General features: G+C 47.2%; 1 protein-coding gene across 1 annotated transcript in view; it reads right to left on the reverse strand.

The window, feature by feature from the left end:
• The window catches only part of RSPH14 (radial spoke head 14 homolog), a 387168-nt gene that overhangs the window by 337572 nt on the left and 26764 nt on the right, over positions 1–22832 (reverse strand). The window contains exon 2 of the mRNA XM_075320738.1: positions 22723–22825. Coding sequence (XP_075176853.1) covers positions 22723–22825 — 103 coding nt within the window. The remainder of the gene's footprint in view (positions 1–22722; positions 22826–22832) is intronic.

Below are 22832 nucleotides of genomic sequence, written 5' to 3' on the forward strand. Positions count from 1 at the left end.
CCCTCACTCTCTGTCCATGTCAGTCTATCCCCGTCTCTCATATACTCACCGATCCCCGATGCTGCACGGCATTCACACTGCTCTGGCGGCTTTTACTGTTTTGAAAAAGCCGGCCGCCCATTAAACAATCTCGTATTCCCTGCTTACCCCGCCCACCGGCGCCTATGATTGGTTACAGTGAGACACGCCCCCCACGCTGAGTGACAGGTGTCACACTGCACCCAATCACAGCAGCCGGTGGGCGTGTCTATACTGTGCATTGAAATAAATAATTAAATAATTAAAAAAAACAGCGTGCGGTCTCCCCCAATTTTAATACCAGCCAGATAAAGCCATACGGCTGAAGGCTGGTATTCTCAGGATGGGGAGCTCCACGTTATGGGGAGCCCCCCAGCCTAACAATATCAGCCAACAGCCGCCCAGAATTGCCGCATACATTATATGCGACAGTTCTGGGACTGTACCCGGCTCTTCCCGATTTGCCCTGGTGCGTTGGCAAATCGGGGTAATAAGGAGTTATTGGCAGCCCATAGCTACCAATAAGTCCTAGATTAATCATGTCAGGCGTCTATGAGACACCTTCCATGATTAATCTGTAAATTACAGTAAATAAACACACACACCCGAAAAATCCTTTATTAGAAATGAAAACACAAACATATGCCCTGGTTATCCACTTTAATCAGCCCCAAAAAGCCCTCCTTGTCCGGCGTAATCCAGGATGATGCAGCGTCCCATCCAGCGCTGCTGCATGGAGGTGACCGGAGCTGCAGCAGACACAGCCGCTCCGGTCACCTCCACGCAGCTAATGAAGACAGCCGTGCGATCAGCTGATCTGTCACTGAGGTTACCCGCTGTCACTGGATCCAGCGGTGACAGCGGATAACCTCAGTGACAGGTCAGCTGATCACGCGGCTGTCTTCATTAGCTGTGTGGAGGTGACCGGAGCGGCTGTGTCTGCTGCAGCTCCGGTCACCTCCATGCAGCAGCGGTGGAAGCGACGCTGCATCATCCTGGATTACGCCGGACAAGGAGGGCTTTTTGGGGCTGATTAAAGTGGATAACCAGGGTATATGTTTGTGTTTTCATTTCTAATAAAGGATTTTTCGGGTGTGTGTGTTTATTTACTGTAATTTACAGATTAATCATGGAAGGTGTCTCATAGACGCCTGACATGATTAATCTAGGACTTATTGGTAGCTATGGGCTGCCAATAACTCCTTATTACCCCGATTTGCCAACGCACCAGGGCAAATCGGGAAGAGCCGGGTACAGTCCCAGAACTGTCGCATATAATGTATGCGGCAATTCTGGGCGGCTGTTGGCTGATATTGTTAGGCTGGGGGGCTCCCCATAACGTGGAGCTCCCCATCCTGAGAATACCAGCCTTCAGCCGTATGGCTTTATCTGGCTGGTATTAAAATTGGGGGGGACCGCACGCCGGTTTTTTAAATTATTTAATTATTTATTTCAATGCACAGTATAGACACGCCCACCGGCTGCTGTGATTGGGTGCAGTGTGACACCTGTCACTCAGCGTGGGGGGCGTGTCTCACTGTAACCAATCATAGGCGCCGGTGGGCGGGGTAAGCAGGGAATACGAGATTGTTTAATGGGCGGCCGGCTTTTTCAAAACAGTAAAAGCCGCCAGAGCAGTGTGAATGCCGTGCAGCGCCGCGCCGGGGATCGGTGAGTATATGAGAGAGGGCTGCTCAATTCAGTCACTCAGGAGATTAGCGGTCACCGGTGAGTCTTCACTGGTGACCGCTAATCAGGACGCGACACAGACAGAGCCGCAGCATGACAATGAAGTCGGGTGAGGTTCACCCGAGTTCATTCTGACAGTGCGGCTCTGTCTGTGTCTGCTGTCAGCGGCCATTCACCGCTGCTACATGGCTGTCTGTGTCTGCTGTTAGCGGCCATGTAGCAGAGCTGAATGGCAGATGACATAGTAAAAACTCATCCCTACACATTACACACGCTTGGCAAGTCAATAAATAAAAAAAAAAAAGGTGCCCAATGCATACGTCACAGAACACATGATCCAAAGGATCGCACACAAAATTGATCAATTTAACATAGACTACTAACGCACGTGTGACAGCAAATGAACGACCTACATGCAATCTCATTAGATCGCATATGCGACCTGGGCGTGTCACATCGCATACGAGATCGCATACCTAATTGTAAGGTGTAAAGCAGGCTATATAGAGTCATTACACACAGAGTGATTTATTTTGACTGTTTATTTCTCTTAATGTTGATGATTATGGCTTACAGCCAATGAAAACCCAATAGTCATTATCTTAGAAAATTAGAATAATTACCAGAAAACACCCGCAAAGGCTTCCTAAGCTTTTAAAATGGTCCCTTAGTCTGGTTCAGTAGGGCATAGAATCATGGGGAAGACTGCTGACTTGACAGATGACAGATTGCCAAAAGGCAGGCATTGACACACTCCACAAGGAGGGTAAGCCTCAAGAGGTGATTGCTAAAGAAGCTGGCTGTTCACAGAGTGCTGTATCCAAGCATATTAATGGAAAGTTGAGTGGAAAGAAAAAGTGTGGTAGAAAAAGGTGCACAAGCAACCGGTGTAACCACAGCCTTGATAGGATTATAAAGAAAACGCTATTCAAAAATTTGGGGGAGATTCACAAGGAGTGGACTGCTGCTGGAGTCAGAGCTTCAAGAGCCACCACACACAGATGTATCCAGGACATGGGCTACAAGTGTGGCCTTTCTTGTGTCATTCCACTCATGAGCAATAGACAACGCTAGAAGTGTCTTACCTGGGCCAAGCAGAAAAAGAACTGGACTGATGCTCAATGGTTCAAGGTGTTGTTTTCAGATGAAAGGAAATGTTGCATTTCATTTGGAAATCGCGGTCCCAGAGTCTGAAGGAAGAGTGGAGAGGCCACAATCCAAGCTGCTTTAGGTCTAGTGTGAAGTTTCTACAATCAGTGATGGTTTGGGGAGCCATGTCATCTGCTGGTGTAGGGCCACTGTGTTTTATGAAGGCCAAAGTCAGCACAGTCGTCTACCAGGAATTTTTAGAGCACTTCATGCTTCCCTCTGCCGACAAGTTTTTTGGAGATGGAAATTTCATTTTCCAGCAGCACTTAGCACCTGCCCACACTGCCAAAAGTACCAATACCTGGTTTAATAACTACAGTATCACTGTACTTGATTGGCCAGCAAACGTTCCTGATCTAAATCCCATAGAGAATCTATGAGGTATTGTCAAGAGGCAGATGAGAGACACGAGACCCAACAATGCAGACGAGCTGAAGGCCGTTATCAAAGCAACCTGGGATTCCATAACAACTCAGCAGTGCCACAGGCTGATCACCTCCATGCCACACTGCATTGATGCAGTAATTTATCCAAAAGGAGCCCCAACCAATTATTGAGTCCATTTACTGTACAGACTTTTCAGTAGGCGCCAACATTTCTGAGTTTAAAATAATTTTTTCAGTTGGTCTTATATAATATTCTAAATTTCTGAGATAATGACTTTTGGGTTTTCATTGGCTGTAAGCAATAATCATCAACATTACCAGAAATAAACACTTGAAATAGATCACTCTGTGTGTAATGACTCTATATAATATATGTTTCACTTTTTGTATTGAATTACTGAAATAAATACATTTTTGGATAATCTAATTTATTGAGATGCACTTGTAAAACAAGTGATCAATCAAGTGCCCTATAGGGACTGATTTATAAAATAACCATACCATGCCCATACAAGTCCGATATATAACATTTTTAATTATTTAACCCATATGGTGAGCACTGTAAACATAAATAAAAAAAAAATTGAAAATCTAAACTTGACGTTTTTGGTCGCTGCACTTCCACCACCCCAAGGGATGCAATAAAAAGGTGATCAAAATGCCGTATATAACCAAACTGATGTATTTAAAAACATTGCTACACCACACAAAAAAGCAGGTCCTTACGCAGCATTGGGAAGATGGCGACAACATTTTTTTTTTCTTCTTCAAAGCAGAATTTTTTTTATTGCACCACTTAATACAATACACATATAAGTTTGTTGCTATAGTTGTAGTTAAAGACTTGAAGTTGTAGACCTGAAGAATCATGACCACATAAAACCGCTGTAACAACAAAACTAAAAGACAATGGCAGAATTGTGGGTATTTCCCAATTTCACAGCGATTTATAACTTTTTTTTCCCCATTTTTCAATACATCAGTACATGTGAATGATGTCATAAAACTACAACTCATCCCGAAAAAATAAGCCCTCAAATGGCTGTTAGCCGGAAAAAAAAAGGCTCTAAAAAGAAAGAAAACGACAAGGGGCTGCATCCTAAGGCCTCATTCAGCTATCCATGCTGCATGTATGTGTTGACCTTTGGTACAACACGTACCCGTTATAAGCTTTGGTGTGAGTCCCTTGTCTGTGTTTTTTTAAGGACCGTGTGTCTGTGCAAAACTCAGACACATCCATTTTTTCTGGTATCACAGATCAAAAGGGCCAATACAAGTCTATGGAGCCATGAAAAACACATAGAGCACATGGATGACATGAGTGTGCCATGTGTGACGCCCTGGACTATTCAGGTCGTCACAGGATACTGCACGCTATTTTTCTATGGTGCAGGATTCAAACCCCCATAGTTCTGGGTCTGATCCTGCAGTACTGCCTCCACCAGCATTCACAAATCCTAGATACACCTTGCATCACACCTGTCAGGCACACCAGTGGGCTGCTTAAGCAGGAATAGGGCCGCCCACCTAGGGGTCAGGCAGGGAGGTGGGAGTAAGTCAGTGGAGTGGTAGCCCTCGAGCCGAAAGGAGCTCTGAGGAAGCTGGGAGTTGTAGCTCCCAGGGAAGAAGCAGACTAGGTCGCAGACGGTGATCTGGACCTAGAGGAGTCAGACCCCCGGCCGCAGGGGATTGAGGCTAGGTGCCTGGGACCTGTCTTGGAGGACAAGTCCTCGGGACCGAAGGCACCTCGGGGTACACGGACCCTAGGTTGGGGAGAAGCTTCAGGCGACCCGGATATTAACCTGCAGAGGATCGGGCCTATATGGACTGTTCCCACCAAGCTCAGAGATCGGGGGCACTAGCGCAACGAGGGGGATAGGGCTTTCCAAACAAGCGGCTCACTGAAATCCCAAGCGTGAGCCCCTGAGAGCAGGCTACTTCATTTAGCCACAGTTGGGAGCGGGGCCCGGAAAGCTCCAAGCTGACGGGCCACAGAGGACACTCTAAATTTGTGCCAGGAGGCAGGTCACGGACCACCAGGCAGTGCTGCAGGGGACGGGACCCGGACGAGCTCCCCTCAAGAGACAGCGGCAGTCAGAGACTTGGTTTACCCTGTTGTCAGCGTCTGCTTTATTGCTGAGTGAGTACCTGACTGACCCCTGCAACCAGCGAGCCTGCACTCCCCTTGCATCCCATAGCACCATCCAGAGTCCCGGAGCCTTCCCCTACCCATGGAGGGTAACGTCATGTTGCTGCCCCACTTCAACACCCCGGGTACTCCCAACGGCAGCGGCGGTGCTCCCAATTACCGTACACAATGGGTGGCGTCACGAACTATATACCAATCCCCTGTAAATACCCCCCCTTTTTCATTTGAGTGTAGCCCCTAGCCCCCGGGTCCGGAGACCCTCGAGCCACGAGTAATCACCACCCCTGGATCCTAGTGGTTCGATCCGCTGCAGGGGCGGCACACCATGTCCATGTTTAACATTGGAAAGTATAGAAGAAATTTGTAATTTATTTATCCATCCGTCAAAAACACTGATGATAAAAATGGACACATGATCCGTACACTGTAGATGTGTCACCCAGGGTTATGGGGTACTCTGTCAGGGGCAGTGTATAACTGGAGAATGTCACTTTGGTGGCCGTTGCCCGGTCCCATGCCCTGGGTGCTTTATAAAAGGGGAATATTTACAGGGGATTTTGATAAAGTTCACATGTGACGCCATTTGCGGTGTTGCGGCTATAGGGATGGAGCCGCCACTGCACAGTTTTCACTACTGGGGCTGGTGTTAGTGGCAGCCTGGTTGTTAGGCCCACCGCAAGTAGGGCCAGGCCCCAGAGGATAGGTGATGTAAACGGGTGTCGAAAGAAGGTAGGCCACACACTGGGTTGCAGTATAACTGGTTCTTTTACTCACAGTAAGCTGGAAACTGGTCACCTGAGGCCGGCTGGTTTTATCCGCAGGTCCCCTTAGTCACAGTGCCAGTGTAGTGACCTGGTGGCTTCTTTCCCCTGCACCTGTCTTTGGTTGGTGGGTCCTTGTGGCTTGGAGTGGCTGGGGGTCCCCTCCTAGTTGTCTCTTACAGCAGTCTGTACGACGGTAGCATGAACCCTGTGGGGTCGGAGTCTCTGGTCCTGTTTCCGGTTCTCCCGTTGCTACTGTGTCTCAAACTTCAAGGTCAGCAAGGTCCGTGATGATCCCCTCACTGTGCAGATTTTATCAGGTCTGCCTGGAGCTTTTGCCTGACCAAGGATTCTGTACCCCATTGGTGCGTAGTTCCGGGAGTACTCCACTGGCAACCAACCGCCTGGGCCCACAGGTCACTGTCACACTCCTGTCAGTGCATCTGCTCTCTTTCACTGCAACTACAGACTGACTACTGTCTTCCTGACTGTCCACTGTCTGCCTCTCCCACCTGGTCGTCTAGTGTACTGGATTGGCTCCACCTCTGAGTGGCCATCCATTTGTCCAGCCAGACCAGTCTATGGGGATTTTGGGCAAAAACAGGGATTAACTGAAATGTTTAGTTGTGACCGGCACTTGTCTTCTGGGTTCCCTGGGGGCAGGCCCTGCATCCTGGTGGGGGTGCAGTAGCTTGTAGCTCCCTGATGGTCTCAGAAGCACTATATAGACACATGGATCCAAAACACCGATGACACTGGTACCATTTTTTCACAGAGACTTTAGTTTGCATTGTGAGCAATGAGTAACCCGTCAGCATTACCTGTACAGGTAATATGACCACGAGGTACTTTATATACCTAATATTTCTCTTGTTTAGTTCAATTACTCTTCTATTTAATTTAACTTATAAGTGATTTATATCACATTCTGTATACCTGTGTATTGTGATGTATATTCCACCATGTATACATCATGTATGTCAGTAAAGACTTAAGGTCCCGTCACACGCAGCGACATATCTAACGATATATTGCTGGGGTCACGGATTCCGTGCCGCACATCCGACATCGTTAGCGACGTCGTGGCGTGTGACAGCAATGAACGACCGTTAACGATGGAAAATACTCACCTTATCGTCCATCGTTGACACGTTCCTTTTTAAAAAAATCGTTGATTGTTGAGCACGCAGGTTTTTTGTCGTTCCCGAGGCAGCACACATCGCTACGTGTGACACCTCGGGAATGACGAACTGCAGCCGGCAATGCGGAAGGAAGGAGGTGGGCGGGATGTTACGTCCCGCTCATCTCCGCCCCTCCGCTTCTATTGGGTGGCCGCTTAGTGACGCCGCTGTGACGCCGCACGAACCGCCCCCTTAGAAAGGAGGCGGTTCGCCGGCAACAGCGACGTCGCTAGGCAGGTAAGTCCGTGTGACGGCTCCTAACGATATTGTGCGCCACAGGCAGCGATTTGCCTGTGACGCACAAACGACGGGGGCGGGTGCTTTCACCAGCGACATCGCTAACGATATCGCTCCGTGTAACACCCCCTTTAGAATAAATTATATACATGTACGATTTCTGAAAACAATACTATCTTTTAAGCCGTCTCATTCTCTTTTGTAGATTTTTTTTCTATATATCTCATGGTGACTTTTGACAGTATCACCTTCTTAAAGGCATAGCAAGTTCAAAAATCTATTGGTTGGTTGATTGATTTTTTTTTCTTATTGTAAGTTTGTGTGATCATGATTTCGGTATTATGAAGTGAATAAGATTGGATATGATTTTAATATGATGATTAATATGGAATTAGGTGTGTCATTCTTTTGGTACAGTTTAGCTCTGAAGGGCACACCTATATCTTTATGTTCTTTTTTCTGTATTTGTCTATTTTAGTGTCTGATGAAGACCCAAATATTGAGGTCGAAACGTTAAAAAATATTTTTCTGCACTACCTGTATAATAAACTCCTAACAATCATTTTGGAGTGTAAAGTCCTCTTTTATTTATTGATGGGTGACCCCTTCTTGAGCACCTATTTGTTCTCACTTTAATCCGTAAGCATTGTTACAAAGAAAATGACATGTTTATATCTACACTTCATACAAATATTAGGTCACAGGTAAATAATGCCTTAGGGTACACTCACACTAGCGTATAAAAAAAAAAATATTGGTCCAATTTTCAACCAGAAAAGTAGGACAATTTTTTTTCTCACTTGTCATCCGTGTGCTGCCCGTATGTAACCCATTTTTTTTTTCTCAGCAGCTATTATTCATTTACAGGACCATTTACAGTGTCCTATGCAAGAGAATGGCACTACATCCATAATAACGGATGCCACTGGGATGGTGCATGTGGCAAAGGATTATTTTCTCGCCCCTACAGACTTGAATAGGTGAGTCTTATCCGATTTACGAGTCCACTCGCAGCATGCAGTGATTTTTTATTCAGGCAGAATAAAGCTGAGAGAATAATCACATATCTGTACTGCCTCATTGAATAACATGGGTCCGAGTGCAATCCCTTTTTTTCTCGCATTGCACTTGTCCAAGTGATACTCGCGTGAGCGAACCCTTAGGCAGGCTTTGCACACTACGACATCGCAGCCCGATGCTGCGATGCCGAGTGCGATAGTGCCCGCCCCCGTCGCAGCAGCGATATGTGGTGATAGCTGGCGTAGCGAAAGTTATCGCTACGCCAGCTTCACACACACACTCACCTGCCGTGCGACGTCCCTGTGGCCGGCGACCCGCCTCCTTGTTAAGGGGGCGGGTCGTGCGGCGTCACTGCGACGTCACACGGCAGGCGGCCAATCAGAGCGGAGGGGCGGAGATGAGCAGGATGTCAACATCCTGCCCACCTCCTTCCTTCCGCATATCCTACGGAAGCCGCAGTGAGGCCGGTAGGAGACGTTCCTCGCTCCTGCGACTTCACACACAGCGATGTGTGCAGCCGCAGGAGCGAGGAACAACATCGGACCGTCGCGTCAGCGTAATCATGGATTACGCCGACGCTGCACCGATGATACGATTACGACGCTTTTGCGCTCGTTAATCGTATCATCCAGCCTTTACACACTGCGATGTCGCATGCGATGCCGGAAGTGCGTCATTTTCAATTTGACCCCACCGACATCGCACCTGCGATGTCGCAGTGTGCAAAGTGCCCCTTAGGGTTTGTGCACACCATCAGGACGAAGCGGGTCCTGACCTGCAAGGCTGCAAGTCTCATCCGCAGGGGATCACAGCTGCTTGTGGCCATGTTCTAGGCTCAGGCAGTTGCGGTCTCTCGCCGTGTCCTCCCTGCTGAGAACGCTTGCATTTTCACAGCAAAGAATTGACATGCTGCGGCTCGGAAAGCCGCATCGCAGGTTAGTTTTCACTGCAGGATAAATAAGCACAGTGGGCATGGGATTTAACATATAAGTAATGATTATTTTTTATTTTAAAGTATTACATGCCTATTGTGTATTTTTTTGTGAAAATGGACAACCCCTAAAATTTTATATGAAAAATTCTAATGATCAATTAAACGCTATGCACAGCTTCACAACATTTTTAACCTCCTAATGAATCTAAAATAAAAGCAAAGCACTTTTCCTATATGTCTTAAAATATATATATATACTATACATATATTATTTTCTTTCTACAGCTTTTATGCAGATTAAGTATATCCATGGCAACAGACCGCAAACAAATTCAGTATTGTGTATTCTGTGTAGTCTTGCTGTCACATAATTTTTCCCAATTGTCAATTACCTTGTGCTAACATCCCTCTGGCAGAGGCAAAATCAGACGACTGTCAGAAATCAACAATCTGTTTAAAAAAGGATGCTCAGTAGCTGTTATGCTCTGTAATAGATGAAAACTATGATGCTAGTGTGAATAGAGTCATAAGGGGGCTTTACACGTTACGATATCGTTAATGTATTATCGTCGGGGTCACGTTGTTAGTGACGCACATCCGGCGTCATTAACGATATCGCAGCGTGTGACACTTACCAGCGACCTTAAGCGACCTGAAAAATGGTGAAAATCGTTCACCATGGAGAGGTCGTCCCAAAACCAAAAATCGGTAATGGTTTATCGATGTTGTTCGTCGTTCCTGCGGCAGCACACATCGCTATGTGTGACACCGCAGGAGCGAAGAACGTCTCCTTACCTGCTGCCGGCCACAATGCGGAAGGAAGGAGGTGGGCGGGATGTTACATCCCGCTCATCTCCGCCCCTCCGCTTTGATTGGCCGGCCGCTTAGTGACGTCGCGGTGACGTTGCTTTGATGCCGAACGTCCCTTCCCTTGAGGGAGGGAATGTTCGGCAGTCACAGCGACGCCGCCGACTAGGTAAGTGCGTGTGACACTGCCATAGCGATAATGTTCGCTACGGTAGCGAACACACGATATCGCACACACAACGGGGGCGGGTACTTACACGCTCGATATCGCTAGCAATTGTTAGCGATGTCGTAGCGTGTAAAGCCCGCTTTAGAGAGTGTTCTGCAAGCCACCGATCCTATACTTATCAATGTCACTTCATACACACGTCCTACATTTTCTTCACTCTTATAAGGTTTAAAAGGAACGACAGCCTTTTCTGGTTGGTTAAACTCTGTAAGCAAGAAATCCACACAGGTCCTATCATTACGAAGACCTATGTTTTATGGTGAGACATTTCATCTTCTGAGATCTTAGGGGTGAGGTTTCTCCTTGTGTGGAGTGACATGCCTGAAATGCCAGTGTAAGGAGGCTTACAAGCCATGCAATGTTCTGCGTTTTTGTGCGTTTTTTGCGGCAAAAACCGCACAAAAACTCACCCGCGTCAAAAAAAGCGGCGAAAAACGCACGCGTTATTGCCGCGATTTGGTGCGTTTTTTGCTGCGTTTTGCTGCGTTTTTGCTCACTGCGTCTTTATGCGTTTCTTTATCAGTGAACAATGCCATTAAAGATTGTTGAAAAAAAAAAAAAAGGTCTGATGTAATTTCCTTCTTCAATATGTTCTTCATTCTCCACTAGTGTATGCAGGAGAGCAGACAGCTGCAGAACTACAAGGCTCAGCATGCTCCATCCAATAGTGTATGCAGGAGAGCAGACAGCAGCTGCAGAACTACAAGGCTCAGCATGCTCCATCCAATAGTGTATGCAGGAGAGCAGACAGCAGCTGCAGAACTACAAGGCTCAGCATCCTCCATTAAGGACTGTATGCAGGAGTTTTTTGCCCCGCCAAAAAATGACGTGGGCTTCACCATATTTTTGTATGCTCGCCAGGTACAGCAGGCAGGTACGGGCTGCCCCCAACCCCAGCTGCCTATTTGTACCCGGCTGGGAACCAAAAATATAGGGAAGCACTTTTTTTTTATTTCATGAATTTCATGAAATAATTAAAAAAAAATGACGTGGGCGTCGCCCAATTTTTGAATCCAGCCAGGTACAACTAGGCAGCTGGGGATTGGAATCCACAGTGCAGGGTGCCCATGCTTTCTGGGCAACCCCGCTGCGAATTGCAGTCCGCAGCCACCCCAGAAAATGGAGCTTTCATAGAAGCGCCATCTTCTGGCGGTGTATCCAACTCTTCCAGCTGCCCTGGTGACGGGTGGCTCGCTGGGTAATAATGGGTTTAGGGCTAGCTGTATATTATCAGCTGGCCCTAAGCCCGAAAGTTATGGTGTCACGCCAATATTAGGCATGGCCACCATGAATTTCTAGTAAGGATAAAAAAAAACACACAGAAAAATATTTTTATTAGAAATAAAACACAACACAATTAGTGACTCCATCTTTATTGAAATAAAGAACCCCCCTCCGCAGTAATCCTGGGTCAAGGGTCCCGCGCCGTCCAATCCGGATCCAATATCATCTGATCGGTTTGCTGGAAGGCAAAGAGATCAGATGATGTCAGGTTCCAAGATGTGAATCACATGACACAGCAGCTGATCGTATAAAAGCCGTTTATACAATCAGATGATGCATCACGACAAAAAAGAAAAAAAAAAAAAAATACTCACTCATGTGCTGATTACCGGCAGCTCCTGGAGCGGAGTCTGATCCCGTCCGATCGCTGCAGGAGCTGCCGGTAATCAGGGATGAAGTCTCCTGACTGCATCCACTGACAGGTTAAGCCAGCCGGGCACCGGCGTCACCGCGAAACTTACGATCAGCTCATGCATCAGGTGACTGCATCAGGTGATCAGCGCCAGGTCCTGCAACAGCTATCGGAGGTGTCCCGGCCGTCTGCACACAGCCGGAGCGGCGGTACCGGGAGAGGAGCTGGGAGTGGGCATGGCACCGGGAGTCTGCAGACAGGTCATGTAGTTTTCTGAGCAAAAACGCACCCGAAAAACGCGCAAAAACGCACTGTGTGAACTTACCCTAACTTCTATTTCATGAGGGTGACTATCTGGATTTCATGCTACTCGTAGTTCAGATATGAGAACAAATCCCAAAAGATGAGCCATACGGTAAACATGCCGCCAGCATATGAATACAGGCGGCATGTATACACTACTCACAATCAATGCATAGACAGAGAACAAACGAGTATCTGTGCAATAGAATAAATTTTATTTGATGACAGACAGGCAAGACAGCAATACATGCAAATATAAAAACAACTACCATAAGATCAGAGGGGTATGGAGTATGAGTACAGGATGTATATATTGTAGTCGTTTGTGACTACTGTTTACCTCTCACACGGCTATTTTGTAATTGAATCTATATATTCACTGCACTATATATGCGGCCTCCTCCACGGCTATATATCGCTCATTGTGCCTCATTGTACGAATCACATTTTTTCTGGCCCGTTTGTATACCCTTACCCACCTCTCCCATGGCTACTGAGGGTGCTGTGTCCATTACACTCATTTGAACTTTTTCAGTATATAGTTTGGACATTTCGCCTCTCCCACGGCTATTGTTATTACATCCTGTACTCATACTCCATACCCCTCTGATCTTCTGGTAGTTGTTTTATATTTGCATGTATTGCTGTCTTGCCTGTCTGTCATCAAATAAAATTTATTCTATTGCACAGATACTCGCTTGTTCATAGTTCAGATATGCAGTGGCCTAAGAGGGGCAGTGGGGTATTTATCCCAGGTGCAGCCAGTAGGGGGTCGCTGTCGGGTCGCCTGATGCGGAGGTCCAAAGTGTCTCCCTGGTGGTTGCACTTTGCCGCCGCCCCATACTGGCTCAGAGAAGGTGTAGCATGCCTGCTCCCAGTGATCAATTGTACTTGGGTCTTTCAGGCATAAGTACAATTGAAGCCCTGATGGCCTGCACTTTCGTATCAGGGCAACGTCACTCCTCTGTGTCGCATAGGCATCAGAAGTTTCATGTGGTAAGTGCTCTAGTGGAACTGAAGACACCAAAGATTTACTGTAATTAGAGGAGGAAATTTGAGTACAGTGGAACCATGGTTAACGAGAACAATCCATAGGAAATCATTGAAATGCAGACAATTCGTTCCACAACTTGTTAAATGTCCCATCCTGATGCTCTATTGTGCCATTCCACACACGTACAAACACACACGCACAAACACAGATTATGTCTACCTTACCTTCCGTTCCCTTGCCGGTCTCCTGGAACTTGCAGTTCGCCCGTACAAGACGTGTATCGGATAACCAAGGCGACCGATGCCGGACCTTCCGCACTCAGCGTGCTGACGTCAAAGGCAGGAGCCACTTGCCTCTGACTGGCCAGCGCGCTGCCTTTGAGTAGCGCCTGACAGGGGAAGTTTCTCCTCGTCGCGATGGTTACTGGATACACATCCTGTGGAGGGAGGACCTTCCCCTGTCAGCCGCTACTTAGAGGCAGCGCGCTGGCCAATCAGAGGCAAGCGGCTCCTGCCTTTGACGTCATCACGCTGGGAGCTGAAGGTCCGGCATCGGTCGCCTTGGTTACCCGATACATGCAAGTTCCAGGAAGCCGGCGAGGGAACGGAAGGTAATGTGAGCATAATATGTGTGTGTGCGTGTTTGTTTGTGTATGTTTGTGCGTGCTTGTGTGTGTTTGTGTGGACTGCAAGAGCAGGTCAGAGCGCGGTGGATGTACGGAACCGGAAGTGTGTGCGGTGAGTGTTTTGCTTGTACAGCAAGGCTTTCTCGTAAACAGAGTTACAAATGTACAGAAAGCCTTGCTCGTTAGGTGAAATACTCGCTAACTGGGTTACTCGTTAAGCGAGGTTCCACTGTAGACAGTATGGCAAAACAGGGTGGGGAAATATCTAAGGACACATTATGGGGAGTGAGGGGGGGGGGAGTGTATATGGGCACAGTATGGGAGCAAAGGAGGTAGACATTTTAAGACATAGTATGGGGAGTGAGTGGTGAAAATTTTAGCATACAGTATGGATGAGCAAGGGGGTAAAAAAATTTGAAGACAGTATGTGGAGTGAGGGGTAAATTTTAGGACAGCATAGGGAGCGAGGAGGGATAGGTGAAAAGGTAGCGAGGAGACAATCTGGAATGATTAAAGGGAACCTGTCAGCAGAAATGTCCCCTAAAACCTAACAGATTCCCCCTCTGCAGCTCCTGGGCTGCATTCTAGAAAGGTCCCTGTTATGATTGTGCCCACTTTCTGACCAAAAAAAAGTGTTTATAAAGTTGTACCTTTTTGGCTTCGGATTCGGTAAATCTGACACGGGGGCGGGCTGCCTGATGGCCGTTATTCTGCCCCCTGGTCCTGTATGCCGCCCCCATCGCTGATTTCCATACTTCTGGACGCCGCCCACTGCTCCAGCCATCCCCGCGCATGCCCAGTGCCAGTCTCACGGGACTGAGCAGTGTGACCGCTGGTGACGTGTGCGCAGACAAGTGATTATGGACGGGACTGTGACTGTTATCAGCAAGTACCCGCCCATAATCTCGTGAGCGCGCAAACCTCTCCAGCGGTCACACTGTGCTCAGTGTAGATGCTAGACTGTATGGGCTGCTTCCAGGGATGACGTCCCTTTGTCACGTGATAGTATTTTGAACACGCCCCTATCACGTGACAAAGGGACGTCATCCCTGGAAGCAGCCCATACAGTCTAGCATCTACACTGAGCACAGTGTGACCGCTGGAGAGGTTTGCGCGCTCACGAGATTATGGGCGGGTACTTGCTGATAACAGTCACAGTCCCGTCCATAATCACTTGTCTGCGCACACGTCACCAGCGGTCACACTGCTCAGTCCCGTGAGACTGGCACTGGGCATGCGCGGGGATGGCTGGAGCAGTGGGCGGCGTCCAGAAGTATGGAAATCAGCGATGGGGGCGGCATACAGGACCAGGGGGCAGAATAACGGCCATCAGGCAGCCCGCCCCCGTGTCAGATTTACCGAATCCGAAGCCAAAAAGGTACAACTTTATAAACACTTTTTTTTGGTCAGAAAGTGGGCACAATCATAACAGGGACCTTTCTAGAATGCAGCCCAGGAGCTGCAGAGGGGGAATCTGTTAGGTTTTAGGGGACATTTCTGCTGACAGGTTCCCTTTAAAAATGTGAGGGAGCAGAGCACACTAACTGGGTAGTGGGGGGCAGTATGGAAAGGGGGCAGCATGGGGAGACTGTGTGAGGCCACAGCAAGGATGAGACAATATGACGAGGAGTGTGATGAGTGAGCACAGTAAAGAAACTGGGCAGTATAGAGGTGATACAGTGTGAGAAGATAGTGTGAAGAGAGGGCCCAGTATGAAAAGGAGAGGGCAAGTATCATTAAAGGGACAGTGTATGCATCATATTTTGTACAGAGAACAGAGTGAAGGGCAATTATTTATTCAAGGGCACAGTGTAGGGAAGATATTTTTATTCAGGAGCATTATAATGACACTGCTATTTTTAAGGGTATTGTGCTGGGATGTTCTGCACAATACCGAAGAAGATGGAAATCTGCAGAGATTATCTGTGAATATGAAAAATCATCATGGCATCTGGACAAAATGAAGAAAAGAAAGAACGACTCCAATCGGAGAAAACGTGATCTATAAGCTACCTGGATGTAAACATATATTTGTGATACTGACTAATTCTCTTCAGTACTGTGGTTTCTGTATAGTCCGACATCTGATGACGACTGATAACAATGACGCCCAGTATCTCTTACCGTTGTTAACGATGTACTGGAAGTTATAGGTTCATAAGATACAAATTTAGATTGGTCTGTCATGAAATTACAAATGATGTATCGTGTACTGATGGGGTTTTTGTTTTTTTTCCTGTTTTGATGGTAGTTCTTATGATGAATTCTGTACTACTGGTCGTTTCTGTTGATGTATTTCTGCACTGATGAGGGTTGTGATACTGTGTTTCTATACTGATGGGGGTTCTAGTGATGTATTTCTGTACTATACTTCTATTTTTGTGCTGTTATTGGTTCTGAGCCATGTAACATTCCATAACTTGTAAGATTTGATACATGGCTATGTTAAAGTGTTGTACGTACCATCTGATAAGTTAAGGATTACAATGGTTTTATTAATGTTAGGAGCATTAAAGCGTTATACAAGTTTGTGATGAGTCTGCAGTCACTCTATGTGACTGCAGACTTCTGAATTCTCACAGCGCACACAACTGCACGCTGTCAGGATTCTCTGGTGCTGGCAGTGAGAGTGGGAGGTCATGAAACTGGAAGTATGTGATTTGCATACATGCAGCCGCATGCCTATGAATTGAGTAAGGCAGGACAAATCTAGTCGGAATGTGGCCAGGAATATACAAATCGCATACTTGCGCTCACATGACTGTCCAGTCTTGTCACTGGCAAGAGAGAATCGTAATTGTGCAGTTCATGCACTGTGAGAATTCAGAAGCCTGCAGTCACCTAGAGTGACTGCAGACTGTCATCTCAAACCTGGACAAGCCTTTTAATTATAAAATTAAGCTCTGTAGTATGCCAGTCCTAACAGCGTGTAACATATTCACTGTCAGGATTCAGTTCTGCTTGCTAATTCCAGCAGTCAGGGCTGCCACTAGGAATTTCAGGGCCCCATATTGGCAACATTTTTGGGCCCCCTTGAGACTCCGCCCAGGCTCCACCCCAGCTCCACGTCCACCTCTCAAACCTTTCACACTCTCAACGCCATGCTTGGAAAAACGTGTATGTATATACACACATATATATATATATATATATATATATATATAATACATATATATATATATATATATATATATACATATATATACATACATACAGTTAGGTCCAGAAATATTTGGACAGTGACACAAGTTTTGTTATTTTAGCTGTTTACAGAAACATGTTCAGAGATACAATTATATATATAATATGGGCTGAAAGTGCACACTCCCAGCTGCAATATGAGAGTTTTCACATCCAAATCGGAGAAAGGGTTTAGTAATCATAGCTCTGTAATGCATAGCCTCCTCTTTTTCAAGGGACCAAAAGTAATTGGACAAGGGACTCTAAGGGCTGCAATTAACTCTGAAGGCGTCTCCCTCGTTATCCTGTAACCACCTACACCCCACCTACTGTCTCCTCCCCAAAATCCTTTAGGATGTAAGCCCGCAAGGGCAGGGCCCTCTTCCCCCTGTGCTAGTCTGTCTATTGTAACGTGTACATGTATTCTGTATGTAACCCCCTCATGTACAGCACCATGGAATCAATGGTGCTCTATAAATAAACAATAATAATAATAATAATAATCAATGAAGTAGTTAAAAGGTCTGGGGTTGATTACAGGTGTGTGGTTTTGCATTTGGAAGCTGTTGCTGTGACCAGACAACATGCGGTCTAAGGAACTCTCAATTGAGGTGAAGCAGAACATCCTGAGGCTGAAAAAAAAGAAAAAATCCATCAGAGAGATAGCAGACATGCTTGGAGTAGCAAAATCAACAGTCGGGTACATTCTGAGAAAAAAGGAATTGACTGGTGAGCTTGGGAACTCAAAAAGGCCTGGGCGTCCACGGATGACAACAGTGGTGGATGATCGCCGCATACTTTCTTTGGTGAAGAAGAACCCGTTCACAACATCAACAGAAGTCCAGAACACTCTCAGTGAAGTAGGGGTATCTGTCTCTAAGTCAACAGTAAAGAGAAGACTCCATGAAAGTAAATACAAAGGGTTCACATCTAGATGCAAACCATTCATCAATTCCAAAAATAGATACGCCAGAGTTAAATTTGCTGAAAAACACCTCATGAAAGCCAGCTCAGTTCTGGAAAAATATTCTATGGACAGATGAGACAAAGATCAACCTGTACCAGAATGATGGGAAGAAAAAAGGTTGGAGAAGAAAGGGAACGGCACATGATCCAAGGCACACCACATCCTCTGTAAAACATGGTGGAGGCAACGTGATGGCATGGGCATGCATGGCTTTCAATGGCACTGGGTCACTTGTGTTTATTGATGACATAACAGCAGACAGGAGTAGCCGGATGAATTCTGAAGTGTACCGGGATATACTTTCAGCCCAGATTCAGCCAAATGCCGCAAAGTTGATCGGACGGCGCTTCATAGTACAGATGGACAATGACCCCAAGCATACAGCCAAAGCTACCCAGGAGTTCATGAGTGCAAAAAAGTGGAACATTCTGCAATGGCCAAGTCAATCACCAGATCTTAACCCAATTGAGCATGCATTTCACTTGCTCAAATCCAGACTTAAGACGGAAAGACCCACAAACAAGCAAGACCTGAAGGCTGCGGCTGTAAAGGCCTGGAAAAACATTAAGAAGGAGGAAACCCAGCGTTTGGTTATGTCCATGGGTTCCAGACTTAAGGCAGTGATTGTCTCCAAAGGATTCGCAACAAAATATTGAAAATAAAAATATTTTGTTTGGGTTTGGTGTATTTGTCCAATTACTTTTGACCTCCTAAAATGTGGAGTGTTTGTAAAGAAATGTGTACAATTCCTACAATTTCTATCAGATATTTTTGTTCAAACCTTCAAATTAAACGTTACAATCTGCACTTGAATTCTGTTGTAGAGGTTTCATTTCAAATCCAATGTGGTGGCATGCAGAGCCCAACTCGCGAAAATTGTGTCACTGTCCAAATATTTCTGGACCTAACTGTACATATAAAGCTGAGTGTATGTGTGTGTGTGTGTGTGTGTGTGTGTCCACTAAAGGAATCCGCACTGTCACATTTACAATCCCAAAATTATGCACAGACATGTGACTCGGAACATCGTAGACTATTTTGAGGTGAAAATTTAACCCCGCGCTTTACAGTTACTCTCCAAAAAACCTGCCCCCATTAAAGTCAATGGAGCTGTGATTGGTTGCTATAGGAACAAAGGACATTCACAGTATAAGAAGCTTATGTGTGAGGTAATATGATATCGGTGGAGAGACAGACACAGACAGACAGATAGGGAAAGAGACTGACAGAGGGAGACAGACAAAGGCTGGGAGAGAGGGACAATGGGAGAAAGACAGAGAGACAGGTAAAATCCCGGGCAATGCTGGGTACTACAACTAGTGTGTGTGTGTGTGTGTGTGTGTGTATATATTATTTATTTATATATATATATATATATATATATATATATATATATATATATGTGTATATATATATATATATATATATAGTAATAGGGATAGTAACTGTCTCTGTCTCTCTCCCAGTCTCTGCCTGTGTGTCGCTGTCTGTCTGCGCCTATGTCTCTGCTGTCTGTTTCTATCTCTGTCTGTATTGGTATCAGTCTATCTGTCTCCATCTCTGTGTCTGTCTGTCTCTCTCTCCCCGTCTGTCTCTCTCTCTCTCCGTCTGTCTCTCTCTCTCCCCGTCTGTCTCTCTCTCTCCCCGTCTGTCTCTCTCTCTCCCCGTCTGTCTCTCTCTCTCCCCGTCTGTCTCTCTCTCTCCCCGTCTGTCTCTCTGCCCGTCTGTCTCTCTGCCCGTCTGTCTCTCTGTCCGTCTGTCTCTCTGCCCGTCTGTCTCTTTGCCCGTCTGTCTCTTTGCCCGTCTGTCTCTTTCCAGGGCTGTCTCTGTATGTCTCTTTTTACGTCTGGCTCTGTCTGTGTCTCTCTCTGTCTGCCTGTCTTTTTCTGTTTCTCTCTGTCCCCCCACCGACATCTTATTACCTCACACAAGCTTCTTATACGGTTTCTTTTGTTCCTATAGCAACTACTGACAGTTGCTATTAATAGCATGTAACTCCCACCTCCATTCAGTTTAATGGAGGCAGGATTTTGGAGAGTAACTGTAAAGCGTGGGGTTATTTCGTCCCGTCAAAACATAGTCTATAACGTTCCTTGAGTCACATGAGGCGTCTGTGCAAAATTTTGTGATTGTTAATGTGGCGGTGCAAATTCCTTTAGCGGACATACACATACACACACACACATACATACACTGAGTTTTATATATTATTTTATATATATATATATATATATATATATATATATATATATATATATATATATATATACACACACACACATATATATATACATATATACACGCACGGCCAAAAGTGTTAGCATCCTTAAAATTGTTCCAGAAGTATTTCCCTCAAAAAATTACATTATAGACATCACTAGGGGGGGTGCACAAACATCAGTAGGGGGGCGCACAAACATCACTAGTGGGCGCACAGACATCCCTAGGGAACTCACAGACATCACTAGGGGGGTGCACAGACATCACTAGGGGACGCACAGACATCACTAGGGGGGCACAACCATCACTAGGGAGGCACGGACAGCACTGGGTGGCACGGCAGCAATTGCGGAGAACAGACCACTGGGGGAGGGGCGAACATCACTGGGGGTGGTACACAGCATTAGAGGGTACACAACACTGGGGGTGATAAAGAGCACTGGAGGGTGCAGCACACAGCACTGAAGGGGGCTGCACATAGCACTGGGGCGGGCTGCACACAGCACTGGGGCGGGCTGCTCACAGCACTGGAGAAGGATGCACACAGCACTGCATGGGGCAACAGCACTGTGGGGGGCTGCACACAGCCCTGGGGAGCAGAACACAGCACTGTGGGGTTGCTGCACGCAGCACTGTGAGGTTGCTGCACGCAGCACTGTGGGGTTGCTGCACGCAGCACTGTGGGGTTGCTGCACGCAGCACTGTGGGGTTGCTGCACGCAGCACTGTGGGGGGCTGCACACAGCACTGTGTGGTGCTTCACACAGCACTGTGGGGGGCTAGACAGCACTGGAGAGCGAGCACACAACACCGGAGGGGAGGACTCCAGGCACACAGCCAAACCCGCCCACACAGTAAGTCCTGACCACATTTGTACATAAGGACCCGGGCACTTTGGCCCCCGGGAACCTGCCCGGGGGCCGCAGAAAAACTCATCGCAGGCCCACGGTTCCAACCGCTGAGCTAAAGCAAGGCAGGGGCGCCCCCACCACATACAGCAATGTTCAGCTCACCGAGCGACTACTTTCCCCGCCGGATGCCGCGTCCTCGACAACTCCGCATTGTCCGCAGCACTGTGATGAGGCGCAGAGTGATAACTTCAACACATTGGGCTGCGGGATGACGCGCTGCCTCCCTGCTCCACTCGCCTTGCTTCCGGCCACATGGCTAATTTGCATGCGATGCCCTAGAAGGGCTTCACCTGCAATTTAGCCGTGTGTGCAATGGCTGAAACGACACGGACGGGCCCCTCTGCTGCGGTTGTGACTGGGGCCCGGTGAAGAGGAGGCCTGGCCTGCCTCTCGTCACCGGGCCCAGTACACCAGGCACAGTAGTAACGCACTGATGGCAGCCCTGCCAGTAGTCATTATATGACCACTCCACTCATTTGCAATTTTCATATTTGCGGTTATGTGACAACTAACTTTTCTTCCTGCTTCACTGAACAATGAAAGAATTAGAAAGAGCACTGTGACGGCATATGACTGTAAGGGGCACTTTGCACACTGCGACATCGCAGGCCGATGCTGCGATGGCGAGCGCGATAGTCCCCGCCCTCGTCGCAGGTACGATATCGTGTGATAGCTGGCGTAGCGAAAATTATCACTACGCCAGCTTCACATGCACTCACCCACCCTGCGACCGTCACTCTGGCCGGCGACCCGCCTCCTTCCTAAGGGGGCGGGTCGTGCGGCGTCATAGCGAAGTCACACGGCAGGTGGCCAATAGGAGCGGAGGGGTGGAGATGAGCAGGATGTAAACATCCCGCCCACCTCCTTCCTTCCGCATATCCTACGGAAGCCGCAGTGACGCCGGTAGGAGATGTTCCTCGCTCCTGCGGCTTCACACACAGCGGTGTGTGCTACCGCAGGAGCGAGGAACAACATCGGACCGTCGTGTCAGCGTAATTATGGATTACGCCGACGCTGCACCGATGATACGATTACGACGATTTTGCGCTCGTTAATCGTATCATCTAGGCTTTACACACTACGATGTCGCATGCGATGCCGGATGTGCGTCACTTTCAATTTGACCCCACCGACATCGCACCTGCGATGTCGTAGTGTGCAAAGCCCGCCTAAGTGTGCAAATCGCATACAAATGGTTGGTCACAGAATGACTAAACCTTTGGGGGGGCGCCAAACTGAATCCCTGCCTTGGGTGCTGGAAACACCTCTTCAGGTTTGTATGAAATAGCTGACTGCTTCCCTTTAATTCCAGCCAGAAATCACTAACCTTCCAATATTATAACCAGCCATTATGTAGAAAATCTCAGTAGTCTTCTGTCGAACTGTGCAGTCTTGATCATACAGCAGATCTTTCAAGCTTTCCATAAAACCTGTGTT

This window comes from Anomaloglossus baeobatrachus, chromosome 1 (genome assembly GCF_048569485.1).
Source record: "Anomaloglossus baeobatrachus isolate aAnoBae1 chromosome 1, aAnoBae1.hap1, whole genome shotgun sequence".
Taxonomy (NCBI): Eukaryota; Metazoa; Chordata; class Amphibia; order Anura; family Aromobatidae; genus Anomaloglossus; species Anomaloglossus baeobatrachus.